This window comes from Acipenser ruthenus, chromosome 41, assembly GCF_902713425.1.
Source record: "Acipenser ruthenus chromosome 41, fAciRut3.2 maternal haplotype, whole genome shotgun sequence".
Taxonomy (NCBI): domain Eukaryota; kingdom Metazoa; phylum Chordata; class Actinopteri; order Acipenseriformes; family Acipenseridae; genus Acipenser; species Acipenser ruthenus.
Window position 1 is genome coordinate 879,433 of NC_081229.1, and position 17,139 is coordinate 896,571.

The 17,139-nt window shown below is 50.3% G+C and overlaps 1 protein-coding gene across 2 annotated transcripts; it reads right to left on the reverse strand.

Annotated features, from left to right (window-relative positions):
• Positions 1-924: 924 nt before the first annotated feature.
• On the reverse strand, positions 925-16,114 carry LOC117964963 (intermediate conductance calcium-activated potassium channel protein 4-like). Of its 2 annotated transcripts, XM_059011192.1 has the most exons (9): positions 15,668-16,113; positions 13,480-13,575; positions 9,463-9,914; positions 6,993-7,128; positions 5,589-5,699; positions 4,111-4,223; positions 3,342-3,411; positions 2,917-3,107; positions 925-2,058 (listed from the first exon to the last, which is right to left on the reverse strand). In XM_059011192.1, the coding sequence occupies exons 1-8, from the start codon at positions 16,031-16,033 to the stop codon at positions 2,931-2,933; spliced, it is 1,521 nt and encodes a 506-aa protein (XP_058867175.1). In that variant the 5' UTR covers positions 16,034-16,113; the 3' UTR covers positions 925-2,058; positions 2,917-2,930. The 2 variants fall into 2 exon arrangements, with proteins under 2 accessions (XP_058867175.1, XP_058867176.1); XM_059011193.1 differs by lacking the exon at positions 5,589-5,699 and having other exon boundaries at positions 15,668-16,114.
• Positions 16,115-17,139: the final 1,025 nt, after the last annotated feature.

Below are 17,139 nucleotides of genomic sequence, written 5' to 3' on the forward strand. Positions count from 1 at the left end.
TGCCCCCTCCCGGGGAGTGAGCGTTCACTGTGTGTCTGTGATCTACATTCAAGCACTGTGCCTGCCCCCTCCCGGGGAGTGAGCGTTCACTGTGTGTCTGTGATCTACATTCAAGCACTGTGCCTGCCCCCTCCCGGGGAGTGAGCGTTCACTGTGTGTCTGTGATCTATATTCAAGCACTGTGCCTGCCCCCTCCCGGGGGGTGAGCGTTCACTGTGAGTCTGTGATCTACATTCAAGCACTGTGCCTGGCACCTCCCGGGGAGTGAGCGTTCACTGTGTGTCTGTGATCTATATTCAAGCACTGTGCCTGCCCCCTCCCGGGGGGTGAGCGTTCACTGTGTGTCTGTGATCTACATTCAAGCACTGTGCCTGCCCCCTCCCGGGGAGTGAGCGTTCACTGTGTGTCTGTGATCTACATTCAAGCACTGTGCCTGCCCCCTCCCGGGGAGTGAGCGTTCACTGTGTGTCTGTGATCTACATTCAAGCACTGTGCCTGCCCCCTCCCGGGGAGTGAGCGTTCACTGTGTGTCTGTGATCTACATTCAAGCACTGTGCCTGCCCCCTCCCGGGGAGTGAGCATTCACTGTGTGTCTGTGATCTACATTCAAGCACTGTGCCTGGCACCTCCCGGGGAGTGAGCGTTCACTGTGTGTCTGTGATCTACATTCAAGCACTGTGCCTGGCACCTCCCGGGGAGTGAGCGTTCACTGTGTGTCTGTGATCTACATTCAAGCACTGTGCCTGCCCCCTCCCGGGGAGTGAACGTTCACTGTGTTCAGTAACTCTGCGGTCTGGTTCCAGTTTGAATTGCCCAGTTCAGTAACTCTGCGGTCTGGTTCCAGTTTGAATCGCCCAGTTCAGTAACTCTGCGGTCTGGTTCCAGTTTGAATTGCCCAGTTCAGTAACTCTGCGGTCTGGTTCCAGTTTGAATCGCCCAGTTCAGTAACTCTGCGGTCTGGTTCCAGTTTGAATCGCCCAGTTCAGTAACTCTGCGGTCTGGTTCCAGTTTGAATCGTCCAGTTCAGTAACTCGGCGGTCTGGTTCCAGTTTGAATCGTCCAGTTCAGTAACTCGGGCGGTCTGGTTCCAGTTTGAATCGTCCAGTTCAGTAACTCTGCGGTCTGGTTCCAGTTTGAATCGTCCAGTTCAGTAACTCGGCGGTCTGGTTCCAGTTTGAATTGTCCAGTTCAGTAACTCTGCGGTCTGGTTCCAGTTTGAATCGTCCAGTTCAGTAACTCGGCGGTCTGGTTCCAGTTTGAATCGTCCAGTTCAGTAACTCTGCGGTCTGGTTCCAGTTTGAATCGCCCAGTTCAGTAACTCTGCGGTCTGGTTCCAGTTTGAATTGTCCAGTTCAGTAACTCGGCGGTCTGGTTCCAGTTTGAATCGTCCAGTTCAGTAACTCTGCGGTCTGGTTCCAGTTTGAATCGTCCAGTTCAGTGACTCTGCGGTCTGGTTCCAGTTTGAATCGTCCAGTTCAGTAACTCTGCGGTCTGGTTCCAGTTTGGTCAAATTTAAAAACCGCTTTACTCTTTTAAAAAAAAAAAAAAAATTAATATACTTCCACGTTTAAAAATGTTTTTTAAAAATAATAAGACACTGTGCGGTATTTTGAGTAAATACGCTTGGTATTTTCTCAAAAAAAAGAAGAGCTGCAATTTTTTCTGAATTTCACCCTAAATGAATGTTCACTCTGCCCCTAATAAAGCAATTCCTGAACCGCGGGATAATCACAAGGCCGGTGGCAGATCCGATCAGAGGGGGTCCCAAGCCGTGCTGTGAAACTCTCTAAAATAAACCAATAATCATCCAGCTGTGACTTTTCACAGGGGTCAGGGCTGTTCCCCCCTAGCTGTTCACGTCACAGTCTGCGTTTAAAAGAAACAACGGATTCCTCCTTCAGTCGTGTCAGAGAGAGGGGCGTGGTTTTCCTGAGTTTCCTCATCAGAGTCCCGTGGCTGTTCAGAAGCTGTAGTCTGCCCCCTGGTGTTTGGAGGACATAGAACAGCAGCTGCTCTGGTCCAGTCTTGTTGGACAGACGGGTGACTGGAGACGGACACCTGCGCAAAGAAGGAAAGACAACAATATCAATTGATTAATCAGTCATATCAAATATTTAGAGATTTAGAAACTCACAGAGACTAGGGTGTGAACACCTGCTGCAGAGTCGCTTCCAATAGGAGCTCAGTTTTGGCGTCTCATCCGAGGGACGGAGCACAAGGAGGTGAAGTGACTCGCTCAGGGTCACACACAGCGAGTCACTGGCTGAGCTGGGATTTGAACCGGGGGACCCTCCAGGTGTCAAGCCCTTGTCTTTAACCACTGGATCACCAAGCCTCCAAATACATGAACTGGTTAAAGCTCATTGATAAAACAGGGAGTTAGTCAAGTTTATCGACTGGCTTTTTTTTTTCTTTGCTGAGTGTTGCTAGTGAGTGAGGAGCATCCTGCTGGATTCTGACTCCTGGGATAGAGAGCAGATAGCGTTTAGTTTTTTAAAACTCTCTCTCTATTCAACATCAGCACTGTTTGTCCTCATCCACTAGGTGGCACTGGAGTACTGTACACTATTTATTGGAGCATTGATCTGCTCACAGAGAAAGTATTTCTGAGGCACCAATTTGGATCAACTCGAACCACCAGAACAGCAAGGTGCAGATCACAGCGCTGCCCAGCATGGAAATAAGGTGTGATCCATTCCTGGTTTCACTGTGAGTTTAATAATAAGACAAACCTGAGCTTGTTAGCTAGACACACTGGGGGCTGATCAAGCTGGTAGTAAAACCTGGACTGGATGACACTGCTGTGCAATAGGAGTCTGATTTCCATCCCTGTTGTTCATGGTGAAATGATCTCCTCTTCCTAAGTATCCAGACACTCAAACACCTTGGCACTCAGCCCCCCCCCCAGCCCCTCACCCTCTCTCTGGGCTCTACGCAACGCTGTTCCCCCCGGCTCTGTGCTGCAGGGCTCTGGAGATGAGCTGCGATGTTTCCTGGAAGGCTCTGCTCAGCTCGTCCATCTTCTGCTCCATGGAGACGATCCTCCGCTCCATCTCCTTGTACGAGGTGCTCCAGTTCCCATTGAGATCAGACATCATCACCTGCAGCTGTGCAGACAGCCAGAGAGAAACAGGGACACATCGTCACATGCAGAACACACAGAGAGTGACACAGAGACACACACAGGCAGACACAGGGACACCAGGGGAGACTGGAGGCTTGATGCAGCACTAGATCTCCCTGCGGTTTCCTGGAACCAGGTTTCAAGCCGCTGTTCCTTAAAAAGAGGCTTCGTCTTCAGAAATCACAACGCCGAGCCGGAGAGCTGCTCCAGCACGTACCTTGGACAGGTCCACCATTTCATTGGCGTGATCTCTCAGCTTCCTCTGCTTCAGCCTCGCCTCCCGAAATCTGGCAAAGGTAAAGTCAAAAGGTTTTTAGGACAGGATTGCATTTCACAGCAACACAGCAGCTGTGAACACACGCTGACGAGCTGTGCCTGGAAAAAAAAAAGACGCTTGACTAATCAGGATATCCTAAACAAAACAGCAATTAAAAATAAAAAGACAGAACTAATTATAGAAACATACACATGCGTGGGAGAGCGATCAATTAGGACACGCCCCGAAACTAATTTTAATCACCAATGAAGGTGAATCCGAGAGGAAGCCACAAGGCAACACCCTGACATGCTGACACACACACACCCTGACACACACACACCCTGACACACACACACACAAACCCGCTGGTCAGGTCACGCTGGTCTATCGGAGATAGTCAATTCAAACACATCTGTGCTTCCTGTGTTCACAGCTTGAGAAGGAAGCCTCCGAGCCAGCCAGGGAGTCGCGCCGCACCCACCGCACTGACGGCACAGCCGAGGAAGTGACAGAGGACGGGGCGATTATAGAAATCATTACAGAGCGATCCTCAGTGCAGGACAAGACCACCGTCAAAACACACACACACCCCTTAGAGAAGCATGCAGGGAAATCACCAGGGGCAGAAAAACTAAACCAAAGGCAGGGAGGGAATGGCAATGCAGCATTGCCCTCAAAAACTCCACACTCAAATACTTGTGTGTGTGTGTGTCTCTGTCTCACTCACACTCGGATGGCCTCCAGCAGTCGTCTCTGGTTCCTCCTGTTTTCTCTGCTGTCTCTGCCGCTCCTGTGCAGCAGCCAGCACTCCCTCAGCACGTTGGCCGCCGCGCTGCGGATCTGCACACAGAGACAAAGCACAGATGCACCTTGAATCTAACCTATCCTCTGTACCCCTCACCCCGCTCAGGTTTTCTTCTTGAAAAACCAACACGCGCAAACAGCAGAGGCTCTCCGCGACGCGCGGCGGGTTTCCGAGCAGGTGAATCCTGTCGGGGTGACGGCACTCTCATCCTCGCTCTCGGCTTCCTGCCTGGTGCTCAAGGTTATCTCTCTCTCTCTCTTGTTTCCTCCGATGAAGCGCTGGCCCGCGGATCTAAATACAGACTCGTCCTGTGCCATCCCGTTCCCATGCGGCCGTGCGCAAAGACAAACGGCCGGAGGAGCTCACTGTGCCGGGAAGACTGGAAAACATGACGCTCCAGGAAACGAGGTTACGTTCCCTGTTTGTTTTGGAAAGTGACAAAAAACGCAGGCTCTTTGTAAAAAGCTATTTAAAAAAAACCGCAGGCCAGGGATGACGAGCACCCGGAGTCAGGTCGCTTTCCTGCAGCGCTGCGGCGTGCTGTGTGCGTATAGCTGCGTCGTTATTGGTGTGCGGGTAGTTTATTATAAGACACTCTCAATTGGAAGCTGCGGCCGCTACGCTTGCAATCATCTCCGAGAGTAGATATCGCGCTCAGGACTGTCAAAAGCGCCCCGAAACGTTTCATCCACGATCGCTTCTCTATAAAGAGATGAACAGCCTGCTTTCAGAAGGCGCGTCGTTGTGACGCGCAGTTCACCCCCTTAGTCTCTGTAAATCGTTTTGGATAAAAAGCGTCTGCTAAATCAGGCTTTCCCCACCTCGGTCCCGGGACCCCCTGTGTGTGCTGGCTTTCATTCCAACTGACCCCTCAATGACTGAACTAGGCTCTTCATTGAAATGATCATTTGATTAAATTAGACCCTTTTAAATTGTTTTTCAGCTCTTAAAGAGTTTCAGATGTCAGGCTGGCCGTAACATTTTGTAAGTAACTTGAACAGACACAGGGGGTCCCGGGGCTGGGGAAACCCTGTGCTAAATGACTAATTAATAATAATAATAATAATAATAATAATAATAATAATAATAATAATAGAGCGTGCCTATAGAAATAAACACACTCCTTAATTTCAATACCACAATGTATTCTCAATATTGCAATATTAATGTTCATATTCTCTACGTGCAATATCTGAATGTTTGTGACGTATCATAATAAAAACGTTAAACGTTAATATGCGTTTGATGCAGATGTTTTAGAATGGCCATATGTTAAATATGTACTGAATATATTGGCGCATGCATCTCTCTCGCTCTCTCTCTCTCTCTCTCTCTCTATATATATATATATATACACGCACACGCACACGCACGCTATGACCTCGCCCGTGCTGTCCTACCTTCTTGGTGTGCTTGATGTCCATCATGAACTGATGCACGTGTTTCTCAGCCTTGCTGAGCGACAGGTTTTTTGCGACGACAGCAACCAGCATGGCGGTGCACCCCACTCCCTACAGACAGCACGGGAGAGACGGTTCAAAATAATACCGTAGAAAAAAACAAAACCAAAACAAAAAAAACACGTTGCTATGGCTCTCATCCCAGCGCGTCACCATTCAACTGAAGAGCGAGCTCACGGGTCATCCGCTATCAGTGTTATTAACTCATCAGCCGCTAGGAGGAGCTCCATTGCAACGTGCGGTGAATATCTAGCTGCGTCTCTTAAACGAGGGACACTGATTATTTACAGGAGCTGCCTGTCTGAAACAGGTGCACCGTTTACCAGGGAACTCCCGTGGATCCATCCAAAAAAACAACACACACACACACGCACAGAGCACAGAGCACAGAGCACAGAGCACAGCACAGAGCACTGCGCAGCGAGATAGCAGCGCACACACACACCCAGCTGCACTCAGCTTGCCTAGTTCCTTCACATCAGAAATAGCTCCCTGTCATACAGAATACAAGCAAGTATAGCCGACCTGTTACCTGCGAGTCCCATCGGCAGGCTTGAGAGCGAGAGAGAGAGAGAGCGAGAGAGAGAGAGAGAGAGAGAGAGAGCGAGAGAGAGAGAGAGAGAGAGAGAGCGAGAGAGAGAGAGAGAGAGTCAGTTAGCAGTGCTAGCAGTGGATTGATGCCAGGCTGTGGCTGTGGGATGGTTCACAGTGGGGTGACAATGGATCAGTCCGCGGTCTTTGATTTCACATGCACAGCAATTCGAAACAGAAGCAACGGGGCGCTGCAGCACATTCGCACAGCGCTGGGTACGCGGAGAGCAAGTCATTCTGAAACGCGTTACGCTGCCTCGCTAGTCTTCTCTGGGGTGCTGTGCAGGAGTTGTATGAAGTCCCCAGTCCCAGAGTCTCTAGAGCAGCACACGGCTTCCCTCATGTGGTTTATTGATCACCCCAGTGAGTCGCTTTGCTTTATCTGCAACCGGCCGAGATCAAAGGACGCGGCTCCACCCAACCCAGCACCAGCCAGCGAGAGGGGGAGAGGTGGGAGGGAGAGGGGTAGGGTAGGGGAGGGAGGGAGGCAGAAAGAAGGAGAGAAGCCCATCGGCACACACACTGAGTCATTACACCCCTATCTATGAGGAAGCACTGCAGACAGGGAGGGGAATTAAACCCACTGCATAGCGGTTTGATCCATTCCTTGTTTTACTACGAGTTTGATAATGAGACGCACCTGAGCTTGCTACTCTATCTGAACGCGCCGCGTCTAAATCGAGCTGGTAGTAAAACCTGGAAGTGGGTGAAGCCTCTGCGCAGGTTTCTCTTGGCTCGGAAGCGCGTTCCTACCATGACTCCGGTGAGCAGGCACACCGTCTTCCCGCAGGTGGTCTGGGGGGTGATGTCTCCGTACCCGATCGTCAGGAAGGTGATGGCGATGAGCCACATCGTGTCCTCCATCCTGCCCACGGAGGCTTCGCTCTGCCTGCAGGGGCACAGCGCTCGTCAGAGGGGGACTGGAGCCAGCCGGAGCCTCGGCCCGCTGAACTGGGCAGAGAGGCGAGGGCTGGAGGCTGAATCAACGCCTGACCCTTCAGCCGAAGACCGGGCTCCGCTGACAAGAAGGGTGTCAGTACAGCGCGCGCACGCACGCATACACACACACACACACACAGTCTCTCTCTCACACACACACACACACACACACAGTCTCTCTCTCTCACACACACACACACACACACACACAGTCTCTCTCACACACACACACACACACACACTCACACACACACACACACACACACAGTCTCTCTCTCTCACACACACACACACACACTCACACACACACACACACACACACAGTCTCTCTCTCTCACACACACACACACACAGACACAGTCTCTCTCTCACACACACACACACACACTCACACACACACACACACACACAGTCTCTCTCTCTCACACACACACACACACACAGTCTCTCTCACACACACACACACACACACACACACACACAGACACAGTCTCTCTCTCACACACACACACACACACACACACACAGTCTCTCTCTCTCACACACACACACTCACACACAGTCTCTCTCTCACACACGCACACACACACACACAGTCTCTCTCTCACACACGCACACACACACACAGACACAGTCTCTCTCTCTCACACACACACACACACACACACAGTCTCTCTCTCTCACACACACACACACACACACACGCACACACACAGTCTCTCTGTATTTTTTTTTTATTACCGTTAAACTGCTTTTTTTATTTTTTATTACAGCTTGCTTTATCTTTCTAGAGCTCAGTTATTTCACTCTGGTTTTCCGTCTCCAGTTCGGAGTGTCTGGTTATGTCTCCACAGCAGCTCAAGTGGACTGGGGGTCCGTGACCCCCACAAACAAGCCAGTAACCCTCAATAGAGCTCGCTGACATCTCTCCAAGTGCAACTCTAACCCCCCCCCCGACATCCACAGCAGGTGCAAGAAATGCTCATTTGTTCTATGTGTTACATTGTTGCAGGGGGGACCAGGTTAATGGTTGCACTCGGGTGTACCAGCAGTAGTTAGAGAGATGCTGGGGGAGCTCTATTGAGGGCAGAGTGGAGCCTGAAACCTCTGAATGAGTCACCAGGATGACTGGAACAGAAAATGACACGCAGTGTTTCACAGGAGAAGGAGACGGTAGCTCAGAGAAGCGCTGCGTCGGAGACACATGCCGACAGGTTTATTTTCAGGTCCTCTATTTACTGCAGTGTCAGTGTCTGCAGCGTCAGCTCTTTGCTTTCTTGTGCAATGCCAGACAGCGCTCCTCAGTGCCCAGCGAGCTGCAGGGCTGTCTGCTTGCAGAGAGACAGCGTTCCCTTTTTCCCCAGGAGAGGAAGTGAAACCTGTTCTTTAGTTTTCTTTTTAGTTTCTTCCTGTCTGTTTTACTGGTTTCACTCCAACAGATTGATTAAAAACTGACCTCAGTTATATACTGTCCTCTCTGTGCTTTACAATGCTTCCCTATGCTTTACCAGACCTCTCTGTGCTTTACGATGCTTCCCTATGCTTTACCATACCTCTCTGTGCTTTACAATGCTTCCCTATGCTTTACCAGACCTCTCTGTGCTTTACAATGCTTCCCTATGCTTTACCAGACCTCTCTGTGCTTTACAATGCTTCCCTATGCTTTATCAGTCCTCTCTATGCTGTACAATGCTTCCCTATGCTTTAGCACACCTCTCTGTGCTTTACAATGCTTGCCCATGCTTTACCATACCTCTCTGTGCTTTACAATGCTTCACCAGACTTCTCTGTGCTTTACAATGCTTCCCTATGCTTTACCAGACCTCTCTGTGCTTTACAATGCTTCCCTATGCTTTAACAGACTTCTCTGTGCTTTACAATGCTTCCCTATGCTTTACCAGTCCTCTCTATGCTTTACAATGCTTCCCTATGCTTTAGCACACCTCTCATCTGCTTTACAATGCTTGCCCATGCTTTACCATACCTCTCTGTGCTTTACAATGCTTCCCTATGCTTTACCAGACCTCTCTGTGCTTTACAATGCTTCCCTATGCTTTACCAGACCTCTCTGTGCTTTACAATGCTTCCCTATGCTTTAACAGACCTCTCTGTGCTTTACAATGCTTCCCTATGCTTTACCATGCCTCTCTGTGCTTTACAGTGCTTGCCCATGCTTTAGCACCCCTCTCTGTGCTTCCCCATGCTTTGCACCGTGCTGCATGACTGTGAGGAGCCCGTTCGACGGAGCTCCCTCAGCAGACAGGCACCTCTGCGGCTCACTCACCTCTCGCAGAGCGTGAGGAGCCAGGAGGCGGTGAGCCAGAAGCAGACGATGAAGGCGAGCAGCGTGCGGCCGGGGTGGGTGTTCATCAGCACCTTGAGCACGAAGCGGAACTGGAAGTCGATGTTGTTGAGGGAGCCGATGCTCCTGTAGGAGGCGCTCAGGAGGGTCTTGCTGTGCAGCAGCAGGGCGCGGTGCACCAGGTACAGCCGCAGGAACATCAGGAAGCAGGGCAGCAGCTCCCAGGCCGCCAGGGAGCAGGCGAGAGGGGAGGGGAGCGTGGCGTTCCAGCCCCCTCCCCGCCTCACCCCCTCCCCGTCCTCCCAGCTCCCCGGAAGCCAGACCAATGGGAGAGGGTGCAGGGCGCACACCCCCAACTCGAGGGAGATGGAGAGGACGCGACGGGCTGTCAGGGCGATGCGCCAGTCCTCCACGGAGTGATCGATCATGAACACCTGCGTGGAGAGACAGGCAGACAAAGAGTCACATCACGGAGGGACAGAATTACTTCCACACACACACACACTTTTGTTCCACTGAGTAACAGCACTGCCTTTGCGAACAGAGGAGGCTGGACCCGCGACCCGGGGTCTTAACCACAATGCAAAAGAGCCTGTGCCGGGTGATACTCTGCTCCCTGGGAAAGGCAGCCAGACAGATCTGATGAGCCGGGTCGTGCGCTGGCACCGGTCCCGGTCAGAAACCTGAGCCTCTGGACCTCCTCACGCACCGCGGAGCTGCCAGATGACTGTCGAAGCCGTGCCGAGGAAAGCAACATGAGTCAGTCTCCAGCCTGCCCCTCGGCACCTCTCTCATCAGCACGGTCTGCATGAGCACAGGTCAGCTTTACAATCCCTTCACTCAGCACTGTCTGCATGACCCACCCTTTACAATCCCTTCCCTCAGCACTGTCTGCATTGCTGAGCTTTACAATCCCTTCACTCCCCTCCCCTCAGCACTGTCTGCATGACTGAGCTTTACAATCCCTTCCCTCAGCACTGTCTGCATGACTCACCTTTACAATCCCTTCACTCCCCTTCACTCAGCACTGTCTGCATGACTCACCTTTACAATCCCTTCACTCCCCTCCCCTCAGCACTGTCTGCATGACTGAGCTTTACAATCCCTTCACTCCCCTTCACTCAGCACTGTCTGCATGACTGAACTTTACAATCCCTTCACTCCCCTCCCCTCAGCACTGTCTGCATGACTGAGCTTTACAATCCCTTCCCTCAGCACTGTCTGCATGACTCACCTTTACAATCCCTTCACTCATCAACCCTCAGCACTGTCTGCATGACTCACCTTTACAATCCCTTCACTCCCCTCCCCTCAGCACTGTCTAATCACTGGCCCCTCCCTTTAAAGGAATGCGGCCCACCTTCGGATCCATTCTCTCACCTCTTATTAGCACTTCCTACATCAGCTCCTTCACCCGCACTGCACATCAAGCAGCAGCCGATGCTTTAAAACCCTTTATCATCCCTCTTATCAGCGCTCGCTACATTATGAATTATTATTAACTATGAGTGAGTCATTCAGCAAACGCTTTTATCCAAAGCGACTCACAGAGACTAGGGGGGGTGAACTCTGCTTCATCAACACCTGCTGCTGCTGCTGCTGCAGAGTCACTTCCAACAGGACCTTGCTGGTTTGACCTCTCACCCCTTATAAAGCTAGCCGACGCTTTTAAACTTGGGGAGGCTGGACGGCGTCCGAGCGAACAGCGTACAGAGTTACAAACCCATTATAAAGTGACGAGAAAGACCAAGGGAGCAGTTTCACAAAACACTGCCAGGAACTTCTCACAGGCTGCTCGCTACAGTGGCAAGCGATCAAACCTGCAATATATACATTTTTATGATTTATTTTTATTTTTTTAAGGATAGAACGACGTAGTAGAAATCCACTCAAAGTCTGCACGATTAAAGGAAAAATTGATTGCATTTAACAGACTGCTTTATCTAGAAAACTTGCCTTGTGAAAGCAGACCCCTGTCTGCCTCCACAGAGCACTCCGGCCCTTGAATCAATAGGCAGGCACTGCAGCAGCAGCAGCTGTCCTTATCTGCAGGGCTGCACCCCCTCTGAGCCCTGACTGATAACCTTTCTGGAAGAATGAGGTCTTATCTTTCAGCTCCACGACATCCTCCCAGCCCCGCTCTCGCCACAGCTGAGCACCCAGCCTGTCTGAGCAGCCCAGCAGACAGGCGCGTGGGTTTCTAATTGGGAGCGCGCGGCTTTTTGTTTTGCAAGTAAATGCAGCTCCTGTCCTTGACGTAGTTTCCCTGTATAAACCTGTGTGTCTGTCTCTGTCGTTGGAGATGCGTGTGAATGCAGGGAGAGGTTTCGAAGCATGCTTTTCTTATTTAAAAACTTTCTTCTGCTTCCTCTTCAGTTCTTATCTAAAATAGTTCCCCTGCATACAAGTCCTTATCAAAGTTCACCAAAGTAAAATTGCATGAGAATTTTGTAGCCCCTCATCCCTCATGCTGTTGCCTTTGTTATACTATGCATTTACCATAGCTTACCATGGGTCACTGTGTTTTAAATATGCTTTACCAGACCTCTCTGTGCTTTACAATGCTTCCCTATGCTTTACCAGACCTCTCTGTGCTTTACAATGCTTCCCTATGCTTTACCAGACCTCTCTGTGCTTTACAATGCTTCCCTATGCTTTACCAGACCTCTCTGTGCTTTACAATGCTTCCCTATGCTTTACCAGACCTCTCTGTGCTTTACAATGCCTCCCTATGCTTTAGCAGACCTCTCTGTGCTTTACAATGCTTCCCTATGCTTTGTTCCACTTTGCTCTTCCTATGGGACACTTGTATAAGAGGTGTGTTCCTCGGGTGTATCACTGCATCCTCCCGTCCCATTCGCTGGTGTGACTGTGCTGTTTGTGAGCGAGGTTGTGTTTCATGTCTGGGGCCGGATGTTTTCATCCTGTAGAGATGTGTGCTTTTTGGCAGCCGAGCTGTTAACTTTGTAAATTTTTCTGCTCCAGGGGGGTTATGTGGCCGCTCATGAAGCTCAGAAGCATGCAGGTTTTACATGGCATTCCCTTTCAGGGACAGGACCAGACAAACACAACATTCCCAGCTTCAGGCAAGCTGGCACACGGCAGCCTTCTGGATGTATACACAGGGTTAGACAATGAATACAGACACTGTCAATATGGGTGGAGGTCCCTGCACACCGACTAGCTTTACACGCAGCGCAAACAGTGACGCTCACACAGACACACCCTTCGAAAACTTACCAGGGTACGTTTGCATGCTTTTACTATGCATTTATTACCATGTTATTAAATATGCTTTACCATCCCTCTCTGTGCTTTACAATGCTTCCCTATGCTTTACCAGACCTCTCTGTGCTTTACAATGCTTCCCTATGCTTTACCAGACCTCTCTGTGCTTTACAATGCTTCCCTATGCTTTACCAGACCTCTCTGTGCCTTACAATGCTTCCCTATGCTTTACCAGACCTCTCTGTGCTTTACAATGCTTCCCTATGCTTTACCAGACCTCTCTGTGCTTTACAATGCTTCCCTATGCTTTACCAGACCTCTCTGTACTTTACAATGCTTCCCTATGCTTTACCAGACCTCTCTGTGCTTTACAATGCTTCCCTATGCTTTACCAGACCTCTCTGTGCTTCACAATGCTTCCCTATGCTTTACCAGACCTCTCTGTGCTTTACAATGCTTCCCTATGCTTTACCAGACCTCTCTGTGCTTTACAATGCTTCCCTATGCTTTACCAGACCTCTCTGTGCTTCACAATGCTTCCCTATGCTTTACCAGACCTCTCTGTGCTTTACAATGCTTCCCTATGCTTTACCAGACCTCTCTGTGCTTTACAATGCTTCCCTATGCTTTACCAGACCTCTCTGTGCTTCACAATGCTTCCCTATGCTTTACCAGACCTCTCTGTGCTTCACAATGCTTTCACTGTGCTTCACTACACTGTGCAATGCTTTTGCTGTGGGAGACTCTCCTGAGGGTGGAAAGGGTACTCACCCGGATGTCTTTGTAGTGGAACGCCACCAGCAGGCCCAGCAGACACACAGTGGACAGGCTGATCAGCAATCGGACAATGAAGACAGAGACGGAGCCCTGCAAGACAGGAGCAGAGCCGCCCAATCAGGATCCCTTACACCCTGTCCCGCCGCATCACTGAACCTGCAAACAGCAGCACACGCTACGAGCTCCGAGCCTCCACAGCCCCTGCACGGAGCCCCGCGTGTGCGTGTGCGTGTGCGTGTGCGTGTAGTCAATCACAGACACTCCACCGCAGGCAGGTTTAACAGGTACAGCGAGATCACGAAAAGGTTCAGGGTCTAGATGGAGGTTTCATTGGTTCAAACACTTTAGAACCGGGTTTAGGTACAAAGACCAGGCGTGGAAGGGCCAGCTTCGGGCACCTAAAATGAAAGCCGTCTAATCAAACTCCCAAGACGCTCACTCCTTCACAGAGACAAGCGTTATCCGGCGGTACCCGCGCAGCGCAGACAGGGCGAGCTGCAGAGTTCTGAACTTCTGCACGCCGCTGGCGGAGAGGTGCGAGCGCACGCTTCCTAATATTTCTTTAACACTGGAGCTCTGCCCGGCTGAAACCGATCCGTGGAGCTGCTGACTGGGAGGGGAGATTCAGCAACGTGCTTTCAGGCACATGCATGGAGCCAGCGTGGGACACAACACCGCCACTGCTTTCAGGACTGCCACAAACCCTTCGTGTTAACGGGGCGCCAACCTGCCCCCTCCCCCAGATACATACCCCTACTTCTCATTGGTAGAACAGCTTTCTTGAGACAGCCCTTTATCGTTTTTGTACAGATTCACACTCCCTGGTGTTAGGAGCCCACTTGACACCTCATGTTTCAGGTGGGGTCCGAATACCTGCTGCACAGGAAGTGAATCTACAGCGTGGGGGGTGTCAGGGTGTGGGGTCCCTAATAGCAGCTGCACAGGGAGAGTGAATCTACAGCTGTCCGATCCATTCCTGGTTTTACTGGGAGTTGAATCGGACGCGCCTGAGCTTGCTGCTTCAGTTTTGCATGTGCCACACATGAAGATCCCGCCCTGTCGTGCATTGCAGAGCAGACTCGATTCCGGTAAAGGATTCCTTAAATACTCTCGGTAACACATTCCCTTGGCTTGGCAGAATGTTAATACGTAATCGCTGCTCGCGTTACAGAAAACAACGAGGTGCGAATTGTTTTAAAAATCAGGTTATTCGAGTTTATAGAATGTGATACGAAACAGCTGGAGAGCGCTTCAGGGGACAGTGAAATATATCTCCTGTCTTATATATATATATATATATTAGAGAATGTACTCTTAAACCGCTACTGGCATTACCAACAGTTGACTATAACAATGTATTGTCCCTCTGATTGTATGAAACGCGCCTGCTAGAGCATGCTGGGTAATCACCCAGGACAGGGGCTGCCCGATCAATCATCAATTTGAAGCGACTGGAACACAACAGAGACTTCGACCCGTGTTCTTTCCTGGCGCTTTGAGAAGCTCGGGTTTTTAATAGAATGCTGCTAATTGTAACGCTGATGATCGACGTGTGGGAATCGATTAAAGGGAATTGGAATGAACCCCCCCCCCCCCCCCCCCCCGGGTAGAAATATCAAACGAAACTTCATACGAGGAACGACAATGTGTCGAGTCATTTTCAAATTGCTGCTGCAGCATGTCTAAAGTTAGCAACATCGGTTGAGGCTTCTTATAAAACTGACTGACGCTGAGAAAAAAAAGCGAGTCTGGATCGCAGTGACAGAGTTCCGCAGCTGAAGTCTGTTACAGAATTCTGAAGGCGAGTTTAGAACAGCGATCCCCAAACCCGGTCCCGGGACCCCCCCCGTGTGTGCTGGTTCTCATTCCAACTGAGCTCTCAATGACGGAACTAGAGCCTTCAATGAACCGATCATTAGCTTAATCAGACCTCTTTAATTGTGTTCAGCTTTTTTTAAAACAGTCGGATTACAAGTTAATTCTACAATTTTATAAGGAACTTGAAATCGGCAGCTTTTTATAGGAGCCAAGAATTAAAAAGGTCTTGAACTGCAGTTGGAATACAACTCAGCAGACACCTGCGTCCCGGGACCCTGCGCTCGCAAACACACAGATTTCTGTTCGTTTATAATGTGTTTTCTCCACCGGGTTGTTCTGTTTGAAGTCTGCTGAAGCAGCCTACCTTGCCGCAGACGAACCAGCAAAGCTCGGTTTGCAGAATCATAAGAAAGATCCCGAAGAGGGCGATGCCGAGCGCCCAGCCGCACAGCCTGCGCTTCTCCTCGGTGAGAAGGGTCCTGTCGCGCAGCTTGAAGAGAGTGGGAGAGCCGAGAGCCGGCATGGTGATTTCAGCGGGCACCTCGCCGTTACTGCTCCCGCTCCCGGACCCGGACCCCGTTCTCAAGTTCACAAGGTCCGAGGTGAGAGGACGCCTCGTTATCAGTTCCATGGTGACGGTCGAGTCTTCTCCTTTCCCCCCTACAGCCGAGCGGCTGCGGGTAGTACAGGGCACAGAGAGTCTGGAGTGTGATAGCGACCTCTGGGGCATCGGTGTGGAGTGTGGTGATGATAGCGATGTGACGGCGTCTAAAACAGCAACACACCCATAACAGCGCGCACACACACACACCCGCACACACACACACACATTGTAACAGCGCACACACACCCACACACACACATTGTAACAGCGCGCACACACACACATTGTAACAGCAGTCAGTGATCAGGCTGCATGCCAGTACAGGACACACACACACACTGTAACAGCAGTCAGTGATCAGGCTGCATGCCAGTACAGGACACACACACACACATTGTAACAGCAGTCAGTGATCAGGCTGCATGCCAGTACAGGATACACGCGTGTTTTCTTGTGTTTTGGTTTTAATGGGTCCGCTCTGCATTCCTCACACGAGCAGGCTGGGAATGGAAAATCCTTGTCACTGTTATTCCAGTTTGTATTCATGTTTTACATACACATGCACTCAATAAATCAAACACGGGCAAGAGAAGCATCAATATCTATCTAGCTATGTATTATTATTATTATTATTATGAATGATATCCTATATTAATAAAATCAGCGTCTATCTGTACACAACGCAAACCTTGCCAGATTTCAAACGGTTTATTTGACGGTTGATAATTTCAGTGACAGCTGGAAGTTTGTGTTTTTGTGCGTCTAATTCTCAAACCATGGTGAAGCCAGCCACATGCCCACGGTGATGCGTGAATCTTATGGGAAAGCCCGAGGAACGCGGAGTGCTCCGTCTATTTCAAACCAGTTAGCAGCTTGTGAGACGGTTTCGGGTTACCAAGCAGCTGCGTTATTATCACTGATCTGAGTCGTTTGTTAATCAAATTGATATTGCCATGCCAGCGCGAAGGCTGGCCCGTGTGTTTGTGAAGCCGCGGATACTACTTCCGCAACTGAAAAAATATATACAAATTAAAACAGTACAGAGAGAGGGAGGAGAGACATGAGAGAGGAGAATCTACTGGGAGCCGCGGTGTTGATGGTGCTCCTTATTTGGTGTAGGTGTGGGTATGAATCACTATCAATGTGCAGACAAAATCTGAGAAAATGTCCCCACAAAGATAGTAACTCCGGAAAAAACGATGTTGTGGGGCCGTCCCCACCTTTTTAAGAAC